This window comes from Medicago truncatula, chromosome 6 (assembly GCF_003473485.1).
Source record: "Medicago truncatula cultivar Jemalong A17 chromosome 6, MtrunA17r5.0-ANR, whole genome shotgun sequence".
Lineage (NCBI taxonomy): Eukaryota > Viridiplantae > Streptophyta > Magnoliopsida > Fabales > Fabaceae > Medicago > Medicago truncatula.
In genome coordinates, this window is record NC_053047.1 from 14,960,929 (window position 1) to 14,982,036 (window position 21,108).

At 34.6% G+C, this 21,108-nt stretch overlaps 4 protein-coding genes across 4 annotated transcripts; 2 read left to right on the plus strand and 2 right to left on the minus strand.

The window, feature by feature from the left end:
• LOC120580862 (uncharacterized) lies at positions 1–823 on the minus strand. Its single transcript, XM_039835054.1, has one exon. The coding sequence runs from the start codon at positions 734–736 to the stop codon at positions 386–388; it is 351 nt and encodes a 116-aa protein (XP_039690988.1). The 5' UTR covers positions 737–823; the 3' UTR covers positions 1–385.
• A 4,646-nt stretch (positions 824–5,469) lies between these two features.
• LOC120575892 (polyadenylate-binding protein 3) lies at positions 5,470–7,982 on the plus strand. The gene is made up of 6 exons (XM_039826740.1): positions 5,470–6,231; positions 6,334–6,411; positions 6,494–6,583; positions 6,880–7,167; positions 7,267–7,464; positions 7,545–7,982. Exons 1-6 carry the CDS (start codon positions 5,476–5,478, stop codon positions 7,758–7,760), a joined length of 1,626 nt encoding a protein of 541 aa, XP_039682674.1. The 5' UTR covers positions 5,470–5,475; the 3' UTR covers positions 7,761–7,982.
• A 1,112-nt stretch (positions 7,983–9,094) lies between these two features.
• On the minus strand, positions 9,095–14,712 carry LOC25496269 (MRN complex-interacting protein). The gene is made up of 4 exons (XM_039835059.1): positions 14,567–14,712; positions 14,151–14,484; positions 13,357–13,485; positions 9,095–9,586 (listed from the first exon to the last, which is right to left on the minus strand). Exons 1-4 carry the CDS (start codon positions 14,621–14,623, stop codon positions 9,291–9,293), a joined length of 816 nt encoding a protein of 271 aa, XP_039690993.1. The 5' UTR covers positions 14,624–14,712; the 3' UTR covers positions 9,095–9,290.
• A 2,535-nt stretch (positions 14,713–17,247) lies between these two features.
• On the plus strand, positions 17,248–20,574 carry LOC25496268 (DEAD-box ATP-dependent RNA helicase 39). Its single transcript, XM_024785495.2, has 5 exons — positions 17,248–17,807; positions 18,992–19,081; positions 19,194–19,370; positions 20,036–20,179; positions 20,283–20,574. The coding sequence occupies exons 1-5, from the start codon at positions 17,355–17,357 to the stop codon at positions 20,442–20,444; spliced, it is 1,026 nt and encodes a 341-aa protein (XP_024641263.2). The 5' UTR covers positions 17,248–17,354; the 3' UTR covers positions 20,445–20,574.
• The last annotated feature ends 534 nt before the right edge of the window (positions 20,575–21,108 follow it).

The window sequence follows — 21,108 nt, forward strand, 5'->3', positions numbered from 1 at the left end:
TATAGCACAATTGATAAATTTACAATTCTTTTAAGTGGATCCTCTACCTTGACTTTGTTGGATCCTCTCATTTCTTTGACCTTCATCTTTCTCTTTTAGTTGCATCTTGAAGAGTTACTCGGTGATATCTTTCTTCTTCTTGTGCTTCTCTTCATAAGCTTGCAAAGATCCTTGAAGTTTCTCTATTGTCATAGTCTCTAAATCTTTGGTTTCTTCAATTTTCTCAACAATATGCTCGAATTTGGGGTCTAATGATCGGAGTATCTTCTCCATAATTCTCACATCTTCTAACTTTTCACTGTTTCTTTTTAATTGATTTGAGATAGAGATAACTCTAGAAAAATAGACTCTGACTCTTTCATATGCAAGGATTCAAACTCGCCTCTTAAATTTGGAGACGTACCTTCTTTACCTTGTCTTCTCCTTGGCAAGAGGTTTTAAGCTTCTCCCATGCCTCCTTAGCGGATGTTGCATTTGAAATTTTCTCGAACTCATCTTCATCCAATGCTTGGTAGATGAGGAAGAGAGCCTTTTTGTCTCTCTTTCTTGAATCCTTCAAAGTGTCTCTTTGTGCTTTAGTTAAGGAATCCTCATCTTGTGATTCCTTATAGCCTTTTTCAACAACCTCCCAAACATCATGTGCTCCAAGAAGAGCCATCATTTTGATGAAGCAATTATCATAGGTACTCCCTTTGAGAAGTGGAACTTGGAAGGATGCCGCTCCATTGACCGCCATAACTATGGAATAATTTATTCTCAGAACCTAAGCTCTGATACCACTTTGTTGGAAAAGGAGAAGATTATATTGAGAACTTTGTGAGGAATTTAGGATGAGAGAATATTTGAGAGAATAACAATTTCTATTTCTTGAGAGGATACTTTGATTCTTGTTTGCTTGCTTGATTTACAAATGACACGCTCTCCCCGTTTTATAGGCTCCAAGGGAGATTTCTAGACACATCATTGTATAACTTTATACACACTTCAAGATAGTGTTCTACACACTTCTCTCAACTACATACATGAGAGTTCTACACACTTTTTTCAATGATATTTCTACCAACCTAGTTCTATATGGCTCTAGAACTTTCTATGGGCCTAACACTTGGTTAGTCCAATGGACCAAATCAAGTTTATTATCCAAAGCCCAAACACCACGTTTGGCGAAGTTACTTGCGACACATCCCTTCCCCACAAGGGGTGCACGGAGCGAAAGAGACTGGTTCAAACGAACCACAACATCTCTCTACACGTTCCCGCAATAAACTCTCTGGCGGTTACACTTCTCACGATTTTATAACTGCTAGAGCCAGGTGTGCCATTACAACAGCTCTACAGCCGTCCACCTCTATAAATAGGGCACTCAAAGCAGTCCCCAAGGTAGAATCTATCTCTTCCTCTAAACCCTCACTCTCTCTGATCTCTACTTACTTGAACGTCGGAGTGCCTGCAGATACACACCCCCCATCCGCTCCAAGTAGCATTTTGGCGCATTTCACCACCCCTCAAACCACCGCATTCAAAGCACCGGCAGTCACCTTCTCATCAGGTATGATCATATTCTAAAAGTTTTAGAAAAATTTCTTCTATTTTAATTTTAGGTAAAATATTTGGAAAAAAATAATTATCAATAAGGTTTATTTTTACTGTGTTTTGTCAACAAATATTCCAAAACTTCACAAAGATTCCCTTAAAAAAAGAACTTCAAAATCATTTTTGTGGTATTTTAATTTTGATTTACTCAATGACCTCTTGTATTTAAAGGCCGGTTCAGTATCAAAACGGTAAAAAACGGTAACGTCCGCTATCATTAACTTTTTGTCGCGGCCTTTTTCTCGGTAACAGACCGTTTTTTAAAACTTTGTTACCTTTTCTAACTTCGTCCCTAACATAGCTCAAATACTACATGGTCTAGAACAGAAAAATATGTTATATATAAAGCACAAGAAAAACCGAAATGTAACATATTTAAGAACATTAAGCACCAAAAAAAGATACTTTATTTTTTCTCCTCTTGGACTAAAACTAGACATTTGCATACGTTGGAGAATTAAAACATAATGAACTCACTCATATGAACAACAATCCCATCTTCAATGTATTGAAGAATCTCACAAGGAGTTCCAATCATTAAGCCAATTCAAGAATTTAACACTTCTTCAATTCTGCAATGAAGTTTGATCGTATTACCTAACAAAATATTTTGAGTCTGACAAGTGCCACAAAAATTCATACAGCTGTGTATAAATTATTTCTAACGACAACTACTCTATCACTTTTTTTGGTGTAATAATTAAACTCATAACCAAATACAGAAAGAATAGAGAAAATGATGATTATTAGAGAGCCAGCAAGACATAATATGGAAGCCACAAAATTTGGAAGCTAATGCACTTTGGTTGAATTCCCAATCTAAATTAGATGCAAATAATATGTCTAAACAAAGTAAAGGATTATCCATAAACAATGAAAGTTAATAACTGATCAATCTAACAGAACAGCTCACAAGTCAAATTCCTAACAGAAATGTGAAAAAAATCCTGATGAATCTAAGATAAGGCTCCATAAACAATGAAAGTTAATAATAACTGATCCAAAAGTAAAATAAGATCATTTCATTCATATATTTTTGTTGAAATTTGGGGCCTAACTCATCCTTACAAAACCAGCTTGTAAAGTGAGGATTGCCTCCTCTTTATAAACTCTTCTCAAGAGTCTTGTCTATCCGATGTGGGACTTGGGTTTTTCCCAATTCGCGGAGAAACCTTGCGAAGGACTTCCATTGCCTCAGACACTTTTATCTTCAGTTCTTCAGGAGACTCAATCAGATGGATAACCTCTAACTGGTCCAATTCCAACAACATTCCTGTCACCTTGGCTGTCTGATTGTTTGGTGTAAGACGACCCACAAGAGGATATAAATTTTCACCCAACATCTGTTCAACCAACAAATCAAAGAAAGTTATATTTACCGTACCATGATATTGGCAACAATAAATTATAGTAATCAACACAATATTGCAAATCTTTAAAGAAAATTCAAAGATGTACATATAACTAGTAAACTTTTACATACCCGTGTTGATTTTCCCGAGTAGCAGACGCCAAAGATGGATTTATCGTTTGACCTTCAGAAACGGCAGATGGATCCACACCATTTCGACCATTACACATAAACCCTTGGTCGGTGTTGCGAGGTAGCATCTAGATTGAAAATGAAATTTTTCCAAATGTGAGGAATCAATTACTAGAAATTTTATTTACAAAACAATGAAGCGCACACTTCAAGAATAAATACCTGGTTTTGCTGGACTTGTTGGAAGTTTCCAACTGGACGCATACCCATCCCGTGTCCAGGATGACCTTGCCTCTGAAGTTGGTATGGCAGGATGTAATTTGGAGCAACTGCAGATCGCATACCTGGTATCAATTGTTGCTGGTATCCGTATCAAGTTGGTATGGGAGGATGTATTTAGTTAGCATATTCATTAATTAATTGATTTAGAAAATAAGTGTATTAGGAAGCTTCCATCTGTGAGTGTATCAAAAAGTTTTTTTTTCCAATTTAACATTTATGTGAAGGTCAACTCAACATGCAGCAAATAAAACAAAATAATACAGGAAAATAATACTTTTGTCAAAGTCAAGTCAAGTCAAATTGCGTCACAATTAAAAAATAAATAAAATAAAATAAAACGCTGCTATTCGATTCAGCAAATTAGTCATATAAAATCCTTGTATCACACAACCTTATTCACTCCAAAGAAAACCAGTTCTTCCTTACAGTGTTGAAAGAAAACCAGAAAACCAATCCTTACAGTGTTGAAAGAAAACCAGAAAACCAGTTCTTCCTTACTGTAAGTTTTTTTTCTTCTCACTCTCTTTCTTTATTGTTTTTTTTTTTTTTAATTTTATTCACAATAAAAATGTTCTCTACTGTTACATTGTTTCAGTGTTGAAGCAATGGCAGCAATAGTTTCATCACCAAAGATCGTTGTTCCAGCAGCTTTGACCAGTGCTGGAAGATTTGAGAATTCTTCTTTGTACGTCGGTGATCTTCAAGGGAACGTAAATGATGCGCAGCTGTATGATCTGTTCAGCCAGATTGCCCCTGTGATTTCTGTTAGGGTTTGCAGAGATCAGATGACGCAGTCATCTCTTGGATATGGCTATGTTAACTACTCCAACGCTCGTGATGGTTTGTATTTCGAGTTTCATTCTTTTATTATGTGTTTTTTTGAATTCAATCTTTGGATCTTTGGATTATAATTTTTTTTTTTTTTTTGAGGAGGATCATATATTCTTGTTGGTGGAATGCATTGTGATTGTTTGAATACCTTATTGAATTTATTTTTTGTTTGGAGAGAAAAAGATAAGGGTTAGGTTTTTCAAAACTTATTGCAAATCTTAATTAAATTTGATGACTATATATGATTACTAATGTACACTTATTTTTTCTGAAGTAGTAAAAGCCTAGTATTTATAATCATGTTTTTAAAGTTTTGGTTGTGTCTGAGATTCTTTCATATTTGTCATTTAAATCGTGGTAGAAATTCTTTGTTTGTGTTGAAAGTTGTTGTCAAGTAATACGTCTGCAATTGCGTTAATGAAGTGATTGTGGAAATATCATAAACCTTGGCATCGTGACTACTAAAGTTGTTAAGATTTTCCCAACTTGTTGCAATTCTTAATTGATTTTTATGACTCTAATTACAAAAGGAGTAAAGTAAATTCCTTTTTCTGAGTAAAACCCCAGTAATTAAATTATGTTTTTATGTCATGGTTAAGTCGGGATTCTTCAATCCCTATTTTAAATGTTATTAATCATTGGAGCCGTGTTACTAACATGCAAACATTAAAAATCTTAGTCACAATTTCTGATGTGGCTATTCTTTGAAACCATGTTCAACGTCATTCATGATTTAAATCATTGTTGCGATCCTTGGTAAGGTAGAAAGTTGTTGTCAAAAACGACTAATGCGGCTGCAATGTTGGCAATAGTCTATGCATCAATGGTAGTCAGTTCTGCAATAGTAATGTGACTGTGGAAATATCATAAACCTTGGCAACATGACTACCAATGACGCGTAGGCTGTGTTTTAGAGTATTATTTTTATATTTGGTTACTGATTGGTTGAGTTGGGAAGTATATCATTCATATTCACAAATTAATAATTAAAGCCCTACAATTGCGACCATCCCTAATTAAGGCAAACCAAATTGCAGCCAGCCCTGTAATCTGTCAACAGTTGTAACAGCTTAATTAAGTTGGGTTGAGGTGGTGGGTTTAGGCTCATATTGTCTATTGAACTGATAAGCTGATTTTGTGATGATGAGTTACGTTCGAAATTGAAGTGCATATTATATGACAATGAATTTATTAATAAAAGAAAATGTGTTCAATTTATAAAAACATTGTTTTATCTATATTTGTTTCTTTAACTTCAAAAAATTTGTACTGCAGCTGCTAATGCGATGAAGAGTTTGAACTATGTTACTCTGAACGGAAAGCCCATTCGTATTATGTTTTCTCATCGAGACCCTCTCATTCGTAAAACTGGATTTGCAAATCTGTTCATTAAGAATCTAGAAACATCAATAGATAACAAGGCATTGCATGAAACTTTTTCTGTTTTTGGAAATGTGCTTTCTTGTAAGGTTGCTATGGATAGCAATGGTCATTCTAAGGGACATGGTTTTGTTCAATTTGACAATGATCAGTCTGCAAAAAATGCTATTGAAAAGTTGGATGGCATGCTGATGAATGATAAGAAAGTTTATGTAGGGTATTTTGTTCGGCGTCAAGAAAGGTCATCACCTAAGTTCACTAATGTGTATGTGAAAAACCTTTCTGAATCATACACTGATGAGGACCTTAAGCAGCTTTTCAACCCTTTTGGTGTAATAACAAGTGCTGTGATCATGAAACATGAAAATGGTAACTCTAAATGTTTTGGTTTTGTGAATTTCCAAAGCTCAGATTCAGCAGCTACTGCTGTTGAGAAGTTGAATGGGAGCACAACGAATGATGGGAAGGTTTTATTTGTCGGGAGGGCTCAGAAAAAATCGGAAAGGGAGGCAGAGTTGAAAGCTTTCTTTGAGCAAGAAAAGCTAAAAAGATATGAGAAATTACAAGGTGCTAATTTATACCTGAAAAACATTGATAAGAGTCTTAATGAAGAAAAACTGAAGGAGCTGTTTTCTGAGTTTGGAACAATAACATCTTGCAAGGTATATACTCCATGGTTGTGTGTAACATGCATTTGTGTCATTACTCACTTCATAATTATTTGAATATCTGAAAGTATAACTGCATTTAATATGTTTCTTCAGGTAATGTCTGATGCTCGTGGACGCAGCAAGGGCGTCGGTTTTGTTGCTTTTACTACACCTGAGGAAGCGAGCAAAGCTGTATGTCGTTTGTTATTTGGTTAAAAAAGATTTTGCACAGCCTTTTTTATGAGATGCTTGATTTGTATTATGTTTTTTTTAGATCAATGAAATGAATGGGAAGATGATTGGACAGAAGCCAGTATATGTTTCTGTGGCCCAACGCAAAGAAGAAAGGAAAGCTCAATTGCAGGTAAAACTTGTCTTTTATCTTGTAAATATATTATTTAAATTGACCTCGTAATTTAAATATGGATAAATCAATTACAATTTGATTTGTATACAACATAAATTTTTCTTTGTAGTTTTCATTTGTAGCATTGATTTAGTAATAAGTTATCAATTTCCTATTTTTGTTCATATGATGGTCTTTCAGAAACATGCTTACTTTCATTTTTTTTGGTTTTCGATCTTTAACAAATTTAGTCTTTCTTACATTGTATTTTGTACAAATTCAACAGTTAGATTCACAAGCTTGTGTAATTGCAGGCACATTTTTCTGCAATTCAAGTATCGGGTGGAAATGCTGGATACCATTCAAGTGTACAAAGACTTGCTCCGCAACAATTTTATTATGAGCAAGGTACATTTGGTCTCATGGCGCCTCAGCCAAACGGATACAGTTTCCAGCCACAGTTCATGTCAGGTGTGGGAACTGGCTTTGTTACTCCAAATTACTTGCTGCCATACCACCTTCAGAGGCAGGGACATCCGGGGAATACGATGGGTGGGCGTCCAGCTGGTAACTTCCAGCAAGTCCGACAGAAGAAAAACCAAGTATTTATTCCGTAAATCTAAGTTTTTTTGTTTTGTAAATAATATTACTAAATAACTCGTAACCCCAACATTTAAAACAAATTTAATTTTTGAATCTAGATGCTACCTCGTAACCCCAATCAAGGGCTTAAATACAATGATCAAAATGGCGTGGGTATGTCTTTAGATCCCGGAAGTCAAATGATGGATCCATCTGCGAGTGCTGCAACCTCCACTGGCAATCACCATCACGGTCCATTGTCTAACAACTCGCTTGCTTCAGCTTTGGCTTCTGCTTCTCAAGAAAATCAACATCGGGTATGTAAAAATTTGCTAGCTATATGTTAACCTTTGATTTTTCTGTGTCAATATATTATAATGTATTGTTGGTTAAACAGATGCTGGAAGAACATTTACATCCTCTGGTGGGTCGTCTTGCACCAACCATTCAGACTGCAAAGGTGACAAGAATGTTGCTGGAAATGGACCAGTCAGAGGTCATTCATCTGATCGAGTCACCTGAGGAGCTGAAGATGAAGGTTGCTGAGGCTATGCGATTCCTTCGTGATGCTTCACAAGGTCCTGCAGTTGGTGATAAGCTCATAATCACTTAGTGAATGAAATAATCTTAGATGTTGTTTTGGATACTTGTCAGGATTTTCCCCCTTTTCTATTAGGATTTTTGTATTAAGGATTTCATGTGTTACATTAATGATTAGTTGGGAATCCCTTTCCCCTTGTTTGGAATTAATTTTTCTTCCTGCAGGTGAATCTAATTTAGATTGAGGAATTCAATCCAAGTGGATTAGTTTCCAAAATCTGTGGTGAAAGAAAATTCGCCCAAATGTATATCATATAGTTGTGAAAACAGCATATGCCTAAAGTTTTGTCAAGTATACGATCCAATATTCAATTATCTGTCGCTACATCATTTTTTCTACGAGTTTCAAACATAGTATGTTTGATTCCATTTTTGGATGAGGCAAAACTTGCAGCAGTGGCAGCAAGCAAATCCGCAACACGCGGAGTAGCCTTCCTTCGTTAAACGGCTATAAAATGAGTTCAAGTTGTTTGAATATGGTTACGGAACCATAACAATAAATCAGTCCCTTTGCATAATTGATATCATTCAGATTTAAATCTGATTATTTTGAATCAATCAATTACTGCTATACTACTTTGTTGGTTCTAACAAGTAATTAGCAAATTTTCCAAGAATTATACTATGCATATTAAAACCAATAAGCTAGAAAATCAAAGCATAGTACATAATACTCTCTCTATCTCATTATAAGTGTCTTGTTTGAGTTGTATCTGGTTCTTAAGAAATCAATTAGTTTTGTTGATTTTAATGTTGCAATGAATTTCATTTTAATGATTTCAATGCAAAATATAATTAATGTTTCAATTGCATTCTAAAGTGACATTTAATTTTAAACAAGAAAATATTACAGATAAGACACTTATAATGAGATAGAGAGAGTATTCTCGAGTTGAAGTTCTCTGAATTTCTTTGTAGCAGCTGTGCTGAAACACTAGATCTTAAAAATGTTATTCTATCGAAAAAAATTATACCCAAGTAAAAACATGTAACGGCGCAAAAGTTAAAATACCAAAATGGACCAAATTTTAGTTATGGGACCAAAGTGATACCAACAAATTAGGTAAGGGACTAAAATAGCAATTAAGCCTAAAAAGAAAAGGAAGGAGAAAAATTTGTGCACAAGATTTACGCGATTCGATAAATGTTACTGTCCCAAATTCTTAATAGAGAGTAACTTCACGATCGATCAAAATATTGAAATATATTATATTAAAGAACTCATTGATTCTTGTCCCTTTCATACTCAATGGTAATGGGAATCAATCTCCTTGTTGAAAATATCCTTCAATATTAGCATCATGATGATTTGGAAGTGATTCGTCAGTTATTTGATGGATAAGAATGTATGTAATAAATGTTACTCATGCAAGAATAGTTTGAATACAAATTTAGCTTGAATACGAGTATAATACCATATCCAAAACCCTACAATTGGAAATTCATTTAAATGAGAGCAGAAGAAACATGCGTGGAGTTGTTAGATTATTTGTACACTTATACAGAATCAAACACTTTTATGTAATACCTGATTTTATAAAAGTCACATAAAATCAGGGTGAATATCATCTTCTACTCTTTGCTCGCCAGTTATGGCCTCTAAGATGTCATTGCTGTTCCATGAACCTGAAGTGTCCTTGAAGTTGAAGCCTCTCTTATTGTATCCATGTTCTAAGTTGTCCTCAGTTAAGTAATCATTCCATTTGGAGGTTGAAGTGTTGATTGCTTGTTTGCATTTCTGAGTCCTCTGATTAGCTGATGTAACTATACTATTTCTCTGTGAATTGCTTTCAGTCAATACTGTGATTCTTCTCTGATCTTTTACTGGCTCTCCTGCATCTGTGTGAATCAAGATACTGTCAATTCCAATCAACCCATATATAAAGTAAGGTCTTGTCTTTTAGTATACTTTCTTCTCTTACATATATCACAAAGATGTATGTATTTTTTTAAAGAAAAGAATTTGGAAGAAAATTTATATTTTCTGCATTGTGAAACGACCTAGAGATCTATCTGACCCACTCATCCCTCTACACAAATGCCAAGGGTTTATGTTTCAGATGTGGTGGTACGTATCACCCCACTTTACACATGTCCAGAACGCTTTTGCGTGTGCTGATTTTGGGTGAAGGAGAGTCGGTGAACGAAGACGGTGAGATTGTGGCTATGGAGATGGAAAAGGAACAATTACAATTGATGAAAAGATGAATAACTAACTGTAAGAAAATAACAAGACTGTTAACAACCTAACAGTCTCCTAAAAGCACTAAGGCTCCCACAATTCATGTAATGTGAATTGTTCTGCTAACAGAAAACTCAGCTGAGAGACTCTCTCTCCACTACCCCCTTATATAATGCTAGTTCCATGCATCATTCCCTCCACGTCATTACCCTTCATGCCTTTCTTATGTTTTCTCTCATAAACTCTCCATACTTTGGGCTTTTGACCAAAGTCAAGGCCCAATTGCTCATCAGCATTTCTATCACCCACTCACCCCTCTACACTAACACTGTGTTGCCTTAAGAAAATCACTGGAGCACCAAACTTCGTTCCATTTGGTTTCCCTACCGTTCAGTCAAAAGATCATTTGTATGTGTGGTTTTTCAGTTCCAAATAATAGCTTAATAATATTAAACTCTGATATCATTAAAAGCATGTGGTTATTTGACCTTTTTTTCCCTTGAAGCTCAAGTATATCAAATTGCATAAGAAATTATCAAGGCAACGAGTTTAGTTCATTTGACTTCTGTTTTCTATTCTTAGCATCGTCGAAAGAAATTGATGATTGGAGTTAAATGTATTTCAAAACAAAATTGAATGTACTTAGCAAGGTGGACAAGTATAAAGCAGGGCTAGGCTTTCCAGCATGTGGTGGATTACAATGAAATATTTACCCCTGTAGCAATACTGTGAGGATGATTACAGCTCTAAATGCACATAAAAAAATGAAAGCTATACCAGCAAGATGACAATTCTACCTTTTTTTCTTGGTAAACTCAGTGAAAATGTATATATGTTGGACAACCAAAGGTGTGTCTGAAGCATAGTAGTTAATAGCGGATAGCGGCGCGTAGCGGCCAACCCCAAAAATACTATAGCGGGATAGCGCATAGCGCTATGACCGCTATTTCATAAAAACAAAAACAACAAAAATAAGGAAACAGAGAGAGCAGAATAGAATTTTATATGAACAAAACAGAGGATTGTTGGAACAAACTACAAACAGAAACAGAGAGAGCATAATGGAGTTTGGAAGGATCCGGATCCTCTCCAGTTTACTACCTCCTGCCATCTCTCCTGTGCTGTTTTCCATCGTCCGATCAATCCAATGGTTAAAAAGAGAAAAAATAAACAATCTAGAAACGGAATTAATTATCAAGCACAGACCTCTTCTTCTTTCTACAAGCACGTACATCGGCGATGAGTTAGACTTCGAATGAGCATTGAGCACAACGTTTTCACGACGGCGGGTTAGCGCACAACGGAGAAGTAGATTATGCATCAAAAATATCTGGGTTGTGAAAATGGAGAGCAGTTCAATAACAAAACAAAAAACGCAACTGAATCTTTGAGATGACCGATCAATTTTGCAATTTACTATTTCAATTCACTCTCAACTGCTCTCTCTATGTTCACTCTTTCTGACTTCAATAACAGTGGCATCTTCTTCTTCCTTTTTCCCTCTATTCAATTCAATTAATAATTTCTCAATATTTCTAGCATTGTTAGGTTTTTTTATTTAATTTTGAATTTGTTCAGAATCAAATGAATAAACGGTATGTGGTTATAAAGGGATTTTAAAGATAAAGAAAGAAACATGATTGATGGGAAGTTCTGGAAAATGGAGAGGGAAGTGTAAAGAAGAAATAGAAATGAAGTTTGTTTCTATCTCTTTAAAACTGTTCTTTTATATTTTATTTTTTTATTTATTTACTTTATTTGTCAGCCATTGGATCAGCGGCAGGATGATGGCAGAACAAATATGCCGCAGGAGATGATCCTATTCCGAGTTGTTTGGAATCAATAATAACAAAGAAAACTAGAACAAAAAAGTAACAGGACAATAGAGTTTTGAGATTGTTAAACAAAAAAATAACAGGATAACAGAGGAAACACGACAAAGTAGAGGAAGATTTACAGCAGAGGTGAAGAAATTCTCCAGAACAGCAGAAAAGCAGAGGAAGATTTACTGAAATACCCTTGTTTTTTTTAAACCAAGGACAATTTTGTATTTTCTCTTAAAATGAAATAGCGGTTCTAAACCGCTACGAAGGGTTGCGCCGCTATAGCGCCGCCATCTCACACCGCAACGCTATGGCTTGTTGCGTAGCGCTCCGGCACCGCACCGCACCGCGCGGCCGCTATAGCGGCACTATTGACTACCATGATCTGAAGTACCTGTCAGTACCTAGTATAAACTTATTTTTCGTCATCAGTTTAAAGGAAGGAATGTGAGGATAAGATATGTTATGGGTAAGTTAGTTGGGTTAAGATTTTTCTATTTTAAATAAGATCCTAGATCACAGCTTTATGTTTTCCTTATTTAATCATCTTGAAGCCTCAGTTATGCTATCAATAAAGTAAGGTTTTCACTCATTAAGTGTTAACAATACTGCACTTATATATATATAACATAAAGTTCTCTGTATCACTGTGAAGCCAGATTCCTTTGGTATGAATATTGACAAAGGTAAAATTAAAGAAGACTGATTGTCATGTAGAATAATTTATTGTTTTTATCATTAGATTATTTGTTATCATAAAACAAATATGAGAATGTAGATAAAAATACATTTGTAAATGATATCAAAACAATGCTGTCAGTCACAGATCGCAGAAAATAGTGGTTTGCTGAAATTCCGCCACACTACAATGATACAGAGCCTCTATAGCTGCTATTTGACAACACTTTGTACTAAATAGCTATCACAAAACAATAGCGGTTTGTTTAAATTTTGCTATTATTTACTGCCTCTATTTGACAACACTGTCAAACAAAGGAATTTGGAAAGATCAAATTCCAAGTAGTCTTGAAGGAAGTTCAAATATAGGTAGGAACTTAGTTTGTAAAGATCACAAAATATGTGGAACACAATGGTTGTTCAGGGGCATATCTGTTTAAATCTCTGTTTGTTGAAAGTTACCTTTTACTTTTAAGCTTTGGGGGCATATCTACTTGTCTCGGTATTGCTTGGGAATTGAGACAGTGTTTTCAATTGTGTATCGGAAAAATAGTGGTTTATTCAAATTCAGCAATTCTATAGTGCTTCTACAAGTATATGACCCAATTTGTGCCATTTGTTTGCTCTACCATTCAGTCAAAAGTTTGCGGCATCTATGGTTTCTCAGCGGCAAATAATAACCTAAATGCCCAACTCTAATATCATCAAAAGCATATAGTTATTTGGCTTCTGTTTTTCACTGAAGCTCAAGTAGATCAAATTGCATAACAAACTAACAAATGCAATGATTTTACTTTCATTTTGTCTCTCTCGTTAACTAACTACAATTGGTAAAATCTGTTGTTTTCTATTCTTAGCATCATCAAAACTAATAGAATAATTTGAATTACTGATTACCGCTGACATAAGAAATAAGGAATATTCACCTTCAGAGTTTTGGAACAGTGGGCTTTTAAAACGCCTGCCACATCTTGGAGTTGAATTATCCACCGATTTGCGCTTCTTGAGCATGTCATTAGGCAACTCAGTCACGACCAATGGCTCAAAGTCGTCTTCTGTTCAATTCAATCGATCCAAAATGTATCAAAACCAGCACTACTTATCAAAACAAAAGCAACCTAAAATTAAACCATCATGCTCAACTCAACTCACATGACATGATAACCAATATCCAAACCCAATCAATCTACAATTGTCAAAACAATAAACTACGTGATCATGTTATAACTAATTCATGTGTGTGTATCTATGTTGCACCGACACTACAAATTGAAGGTGTATCTGACACATGCCAGTCTAATATTGACACAGCAGTTATGCACACAGTTATATTCAATCACTTCAATTTTCACAAATTAGTACCGATGTCTACATGTGAATGTTTGTGTCGTGTGAGGTGCCTGCTATGTAGCACCAAAATTACAAATTGAAGCCATGTTTGGTGTCTGACTCTGACACATGTTAGTGTCCAATAATAACACATTGTTATACTCACTGATAATTATTTGAAAAAATAAATAATTGAATGTAATCATCATATGTGTTAGTGTTGTGGCATGCCGGACACGCCTTCTATAAGAAATGTGGGTGTGTATGTATATGTGTCAATCCTTCAGAGAAGCATACTTCAAGTTTTACTTCAATTTAATTACTATCAAACACTAAAATTCTATAACAATTAATTATATAATTGAAATTAAAAAAGTAAAAAGTAAATAACCATGTTGTTGTTGTTCGTCTCTCTCGGTAGCGCGATGATCGTCATTATCGAGATACAAACTCCAATCAGTAGTACAGTTCTTCTTATTGTTGAAATCAGCTGGAAACTCATATTCTCCGCGAACATGTTCCTCTGGTGTAGGATTTAGGGTTCCGGCGAGGAGCCACTGATGTTGATCATCTTCTTCAATGGACTTTCTGGACATATTGACGGATTGAACGAAAGAGCGAATGTCCTTAGCTTTGTAACCTTGAGCGAAGATTTTGCGAACAGATTGTTTCTGATTGCACACAACGCAGTTCCATTTGTTGCTGCTTTTCTTCTTTTGTTTTACCTGAATTTAATGAATTAGGTATTGGAAGAGAGAGAGAGAGAGAGAGAGAGAGAGAGAGAGAGAGAGAGAGAGAGAGAGAGACCTGCATGGTGGAGCAATTGAAGCATTGAAGAGCGATAAACAGTGTTGAAGACGCCATTGTTGTGTGAGAATTGAAAATTTTGGGGGAGAAATAGGTAGGTTTCTATGTTTGGCGCTTAACTTTTCAAATATGGAGGTGAGAGAGGGAATTGAATTTCGCATATGAAATGTGTGATGTGGGGTGGACATGGTTCCCTTCGGCAGGAAAACTAAACCGAATCGAACCGAACCCGATCGTTAAATTTAGAATAATTTAACTAAATTGAACCGTTTGTTATCTTATCATTAGTACTTTTTTTTAAAAAAAAGGATCTTATCATTAGTACTATTGAAATAATATAAAAACAAAAGAAATTAAATTTTAAAATCGAAATTAACTGTTTCAAATAAATCATGAACGAAACTTAATCAAACGGAATTGATTTAGTTTAGTTTCAATATTATCAGGAATGATTTGGTTTTTTTAAGTTCAGTTTTTTTCAACAGTTCAGTTCGATGTATAGTTTTTTTTTTCCACCAAAGTTATTGATATAACGATGGAGGACTCAAATTAGTAAAACTTCATTTACTTTGTACGGTCCATGAAGTGTGTTATGTAGTTATTGATGATCATTTTCATTTTGCACTTTGTTCACTTTAGATTAGATGACTCAAATCACTAAAACTTACATGACCTAAGATTAAGATGGTAGGGTTACTGTATTAACAAAAAAAAATATATTCTCAAGTAGTATAGTATTTAAAAATTCACCTTTAAAATTATTAATAGATGTTTGAAATTCAAACTTCAACTTCATGCATATATTATGTAATATTCCTATTAAATTTAACTTTATTTTAAAAAAATATATTGAAAAGCCTTGCTATTTCCATCATACAATTGATGGTCTATTTTATCATTTCATACATATTTAAAAAACAAAAATTTATAAACAAATAAAAGTGGGACAATATTATTTATATTAATTTACACTTGTTAAAATATATTTGAGTTGTTTGTAAAAAATATATATTTGAATTATAAGAGATGTATAAGATATTAATTAAATAATATAATCGGAGAAAAACATTTAATAATTTTGTACCGTATACAAACATTTAGTTTATGTTTACTTTCTGAAATCATTTTCAATTTTTTATAATTGATATAACTTTACCTAATCAAAATAAGATAAAAGATTTTTGAATGGAGAATGGTTTGTATTCTTTTTTTAAAACAAGTTGTTTTTATAAAGAGGGGTTGTGGTACCGAGTTCTAAAAGCTCGATACGGTGAGGTGGGGGGCGGTTGAAGGAGGGGGCAGCCGTGGTTTGATGATAACACCTGTTGGCTAGTCGATGATGGAAGGAATATTTTATTTTGGCATGACAATTGGATAGGAGAAATTCCGTTGAGTCTTAAATTTTCCTGACTTTTTGATTTGGCTGTGAATAAGGAGTGTTCGGTGGAGGAGTTGTGGAGGTTAGGGTGGGCGATGGAGGAAGGGGTGGGTGTGGCGTCCCCGATTGTTAGCATGGGAGGAGGAGAGTGTAAGGGAGTATTTTGTGTTACTTCATAACGTTGTTTTGCAGGAAAATGTTCATGATAATTGGAGGTGGTTGTTAGATCCTATTTATGGTTATTCGGTGTGGGGAGCATATTGCTTTCTTACTAATACCGATGAGCCGGTGGATAGTACTCTTGTTGACAACGTCTGACATAAGTATATTCCTTCAAAGGTGTCTTTGTTTGTGTGACGCCTCCTTCGAAACAGACATCCTAATTATACGGCGTATGTGTCAGGGTGCGGGGACTCGGAAACGCCAACACATTTGTTTTTAGGATGCGACATATTCGGTCCTCTTTGGTCTCATGTGTGACACTGATTGTGTATTTCTTCGGTTTCATCAGGTGACATTCGACATCATTTCCTTCAGTTTACTAATATGGCGGGTTTGCCTATATTCACTCATTCCTTCTGTTTCAGTACTTTGAAAGGAAAGGGATAATCGTGTCTTCCAACATACGGCTTCTAATTCTTCTATTCTAGTTGAAAAAGTTAAACTAAACTCATTCTTGTGGCTGAAATCAAAACATATGACTTTTAGCTATACTTATCATGAATGGTGGAAACATCCTCTCCTTTGTATGAGTATCCACGTGTAATTTTTTTTTGCCTGTTTTGTTGGTGCTTTCATATTTTTGGCACTATGGTTTTGTAAATATTCTTAGATGGTTTATCTTTTGTACGACTTGTGCAAGCCAACGGAGTGAATCAATTTTGTTTATAATATATCTCATTTTAGTTTGTTAAAAAAATAAAAAAAAAGAGTTTTTTTTTTTTGGTCAAGTAGCCTAGTGGCTAGAGCTCACACAATTTAATTGTGGAGAAGTGGAGTCTCCTGCATATAATATGCAATATCCCTACCAACTGAGCTACGCTCACGGGGATGATTTGTTTTTATTATTACGTGAAATACATCATTCAAAGCTACCATTTTATATCTCTCAATCACAATGATTCATTTTTGAAAGTCTGATATCTAATTTTATTTAGGAGAAAAAAAATTGACAAAAAAGGGGAGTGCAGAGTGAAGATGTAGAGTGTAAGCAACATTTCTTAGAAAGTGTAATTCCCATGGAAATGGTTCATTTTGTCCAACCAAACAAACCCAACAGAATCAAACTAAAAAAAAAAAGACATAAACATTTTTTTTGACGAAAAAAAAAACACAAAACCTTGGCAGCAGCTCCGAAACCTCAACCTCTGTTCCCTCTTTCCTCAAAACCAAAAATCACAAAGAGAAGCCATGAAAAGAAGAATCACAAAGCTTCTAAGCCTCTCATTTTCATCTCTACAATCTCAAATTCAAAATCATCACCAACCACTCTCAAAATCACTACCACCAACTTCTTCTTTCTCAACATTTTCCAACTCTGAAAGAGATTCACTCATTCTCCAACAGTTCAAACAAAGAAAACTCAAAGGGTCATCAAATTCAGTTTTAAATTCAAGTTTTGATGATACTAATGATGAGAAAATGATTCAAAATGGTTTGAAAAATGGTACTATGGTGGTTGGTGGCTTTAAGGAGTTGGGTATGAGTGATGAGCTGATTGAGGTTATGGAAGAGATTGGAGAGTTTGTGCCAAGTGAGATACAGTGTGTTGTTATTCCAACTATTTTGGATGGGAAGAGTTTGTTGTTGAGTTCACCTTCTCAGCATGATAGGACTTTGGCTTACTTGTTGCCTCTTATTCAGGTTCATGAAATTCTCTTTTCTTACATAAGGTTTTGAGCCTTTTCAATTTTTAAGGTTTTTTATTTAGTGAATGTTTGATTCTGATGTGAAAAAATTGGTTTTGAATGAACTGGTTTTAGTTAAAAGTGAGTTGAATGTATAGCAGTGTATGTTTGGTTCTGCGGTTACAACAATTGATTTTAAATGCATTGATGTTGTGAAATTGATTTTATCCAAACATAATGTTTGTTGTGAAATAAATAATTGACTGTAATTAAAACCAATACTAGATTATGTTTGGGTAAAAAACTGCATACAATAAACCAAAATGGTGGGACCCTTTCTCAGACTCTGTGTATGCGGGAGCTGTAGTTCACTAGACTACCCCCTTTTAAGTTGAACAGTGTTAAGTATGAAACTTAACACTGTTTTAAGTTAGAATTGATTCTAATGCAAAATCAAATCTAATAGTCATAGCCCGAACCTGTCAAACTTAACTATAAGTCTCTAGATTCAATTTTGTCTCCTCCAAAAGTGGAACTCCTTGTGAGATTGGCGTTGATTATAAAGTGCTAATAAGGAGATAGAAGACTTGTTTGATGAATATTTGTGATAGAGGCAAGATACAATGCTAGCTAGGGACAACTGTGTTTTGTCATTTTAAAAATTTCTTAAAATGCTGAATATGTTTCGAAAGGTTGTAAAAGAGAATAGCGAAGGAAATATTGAATTTATATTGTATCATGTTTTTTAGTTGAAGTGAAAATGAAACCAGAAAACATGGAAAACAGATCCTAAATTAAGGTTTTTGCCAATGTTTTAAATAATGGTCCGTGACCACGATTTGGACTGTGACATAGAGGTGTTTGATATGTCCAAAACAGCAGCCACATTTGACCGTGGTTCTCCGAAATATTAAGCATCACGACACCATCACAACTGTTATCACAACCACTATCTTGGTTTACATTTTGAAAAAAAAATGGTTTTGATTTCATTTATTTCAGGTTGATGTTAAGGTAAACTGTTCTATATTGGTTCCTCATTATTGTCTTGCACTGTAAAATCACACAGAAGATTTCTCAGTATCATATTCCAAATTCATTATGCCAACTTGTTTCATCCTTTTGAAACACTGTCCATTATTTATGATAGTTAATCCTATTGTTTTGTTCCTTCTACTTTCATTATTTCCTTGTCTAAAGATGCTGCGACGAGATAGAGAGTTGCTTGGTTCAAATTCAAAGTATCCTCGAGCCGTTGTTCTTTGTGCTTCAGAGGAGAAAGTTGAACAGGTCACTCTATCCCAACTACATACTATCATGATCTTGTCTGATTAGTTCTATGGAGTATGCATCTTCAATTCTTGATTGGGTTTTGATTTTTACAACTTGGTTTGCATTGCAGTGTTTTAATGCTGCAAGATATATCATCCATAATGCAGAAGTGAAGTCCGCAAAGAATCGTGCTTCATCAGATACCGAAAAGTCAAATTCCTCAATTGGCTTGATGATTGGAACTCCTCATGAGATCCTTCAATACATTGAAGAGGGGACTATTGTTCCTGCTGAATTAAAATGCTTGGTTAGTGTCACTTATTTATGAATACGTTAATATATTTTTTGTCTTCCAATTTATGCTAATATCCTGTTTTAGTCTCTATAGGAAAAAGTATCTTCATTTCAGTCTCTATGGAATTAATTTATCTACACTGTCAGTGTATGGTAATATGAGGTTGTTGCGTTGGATGTGTGGTAAGACTAGAGAGGAATTTGAAATGACCATATTAGAGGGAGTTGAGGTAGCACCTATCGTAGAAAAGATGGTGGAAACAAACTTAGGTGGTTTGGACATGTAGAGAGAAGACCTATAGACTTTGTAGTAAGGAGAATAGATCAGATGGAGGATAGTCAGATCACTAGAGAGTAGAGACAAAGGAGGACCTAAAAAAACTGTCACAGAAACTCTTAAGAAAGATTTAGAGATTAATAAATTAGATCCAAATATGGTTTATGATATAACATTAGGGTGTAATTTGATCCATGTTTAGTAGGAAAGTTATCAAGGTCTTATATTTAGAGATGAATGTTGAATTTTTTTAACTTTAGGGACCAAAGCTGAACATTAATATATGTGAACAGACTAAAAACATAAATAACCCTAGTAAACTATGTAAAGACTTTCAGGTTATCAGTTCTTGGGAGCTCCAAACATTAATTAAATTTGTGTTTTTCATTTTCCTTAAGTAGGTATTGGACGAAGCAGATTCCATGCTTGGTAGCAGCAACCTTGGTCCTGAAATTAATAAAATTATCAGACCATTACAACATAATGAATCAAAATCCAGTGTCAAAAGATTGCAAACGATCATGGCAATTTCAACTATAGCTGAGGTATGATTAGTAGATGAACACAGTGTTTTAGTATTTCAACTATTGCATGCTTAGGCTTCCATCATACTGGTGTGCTTATGAATTGATCCTTTCCGTATGGCAGGTTTTGGGTGAAGATTCGCCGATTGTGAAACGACTTGAGCGTGATCATGCCGGAAATATTTCTGCATTGTCTGTGGAAATGGAAGAAACAGAAGTTTTTCATTTGACAGAGTCTCTGGATGCTCTTAAGAAAAAATTGGAAGAAGCCATGAATTCCCTTTAGAGATAACACTAACATTTCGGTGTACAATTTCTCTAGGTTTGTGTAATATTTTACTGTAAATTACGAGTAATATAATTATATTTTCGCACCGAATCATAGAAATGGCATCGAGGAGGTGTTACAGTTACTATATTAAAACGCACGTCCAACAAAAACATCATAATCAGTGTAGCTTTAAATTCTTGATTGAACATAGACATACTATTTACATTTTTAAAATATCTAAGGTAACTTTAAAGAAAGTCGCCGAGTGAACAAGGGATATCAAACACTATATGTTCAGTCTTTTCGGTATGAATAGGAAATTCTAAGAAAGTTAAGCAACAAACTTCTCTGATTTATGAAATGAATTAAGTGATTTAGTCTGGCTGAAGCAACTAATTGTCCACAACATATAGTGTTTGACATAGTCATGGTTAAAAACATACATATTAATCCTTCTGCTTCATAAACTACGGCTATATACGTTGCAGTAGTCACATTTTTATTGTCATGATATGAATTTTACATGAAAGCATAACTTTATTTATAATACAGATGGTTATAAGACATCCATATTTCTAACTATGATCCAATATTTCTAGCTATGAAGGTCTTGGGTCTCACCAACTCTTTGAGTCTATGCTCCCAACAATTTTTTTTGGGATGAAAAATAGATTGGTAA

Excerpts from the sequence above, each read along its gene's own strand:
- LOC120580862 (XM_039835054.1), bottom strand. The coding sequence starts at position 736 with ATGGCGGTCAATGGAGCGGCATCCTTCCAAGTTCCACTTCTCAAAGGG.
- LOC25496268 (XM_024785495.2), top strand. The coding sequence starts at position 17,355 with ATGAAAAGAAGAATCACAAAGCTTCTAAGCCTCTCATTTTCATCTCTA. Across the intron at positions 19,082-19,193 it reads CAGAGGAGAAAGTTGAACAG|TGTTTTAATGCTGCAAGATA; the intron begins GTCACTCTATCC and ends TTTGCATTGCAG. Across the intron at positions 20,180-20,282 it reads CAATTTCAACTATAGCTGAG|GTTTTGGGTGAAGATTCGCC; the intron begins GTATGATTAGTA and ends TCCGTATGGCAG.
- LOC25496269 (XM_039835059.1), bottom strand. The coding sequence starts at position 14,623 with ATGGCGTCTTCAACACTGTTTATCGCTCTTCAATGCTTCAATTGCTCC. Across the intron at positions 13,486-14,150 it reads AGACGAACAACAACAACATG|AAGACGACTTTGAGCCATTG; the intron begins GTTATTTACTTT and ends TGAATTGAACAG. Across the intron at positions 9,587-13,356 it reads ACTGTTCCAAAACTCTGAAG|ATGCAGGAGAGCCAGTAAAA; the intron begins GTGAATATTCCT and ends TGATTCACACAG.
- LOC120575892 (XM_039826740.1), top strand. The coding sequence starts at position 5,476 with ATGAAGAGTTTGAACTATGTTACTCTGAACGGAAAGCCCATTCGTATT. Across the intron at positions 6,412-6,493 it reads CTGAGGAAGCGAGCAAAGCT|ATCAATGAAATGAATGGGAA; the intron begins GTATGTCGTTTG and ends TGTTTTTTTTAG. Across the intron at positions 7,465-7,544 it reads CTCAAGAAAATCAACATCGG|ATGCTGGAAGAACATTTACA; the intron begins GTATGTAAAAAT and ends TTGGTTAAACAG.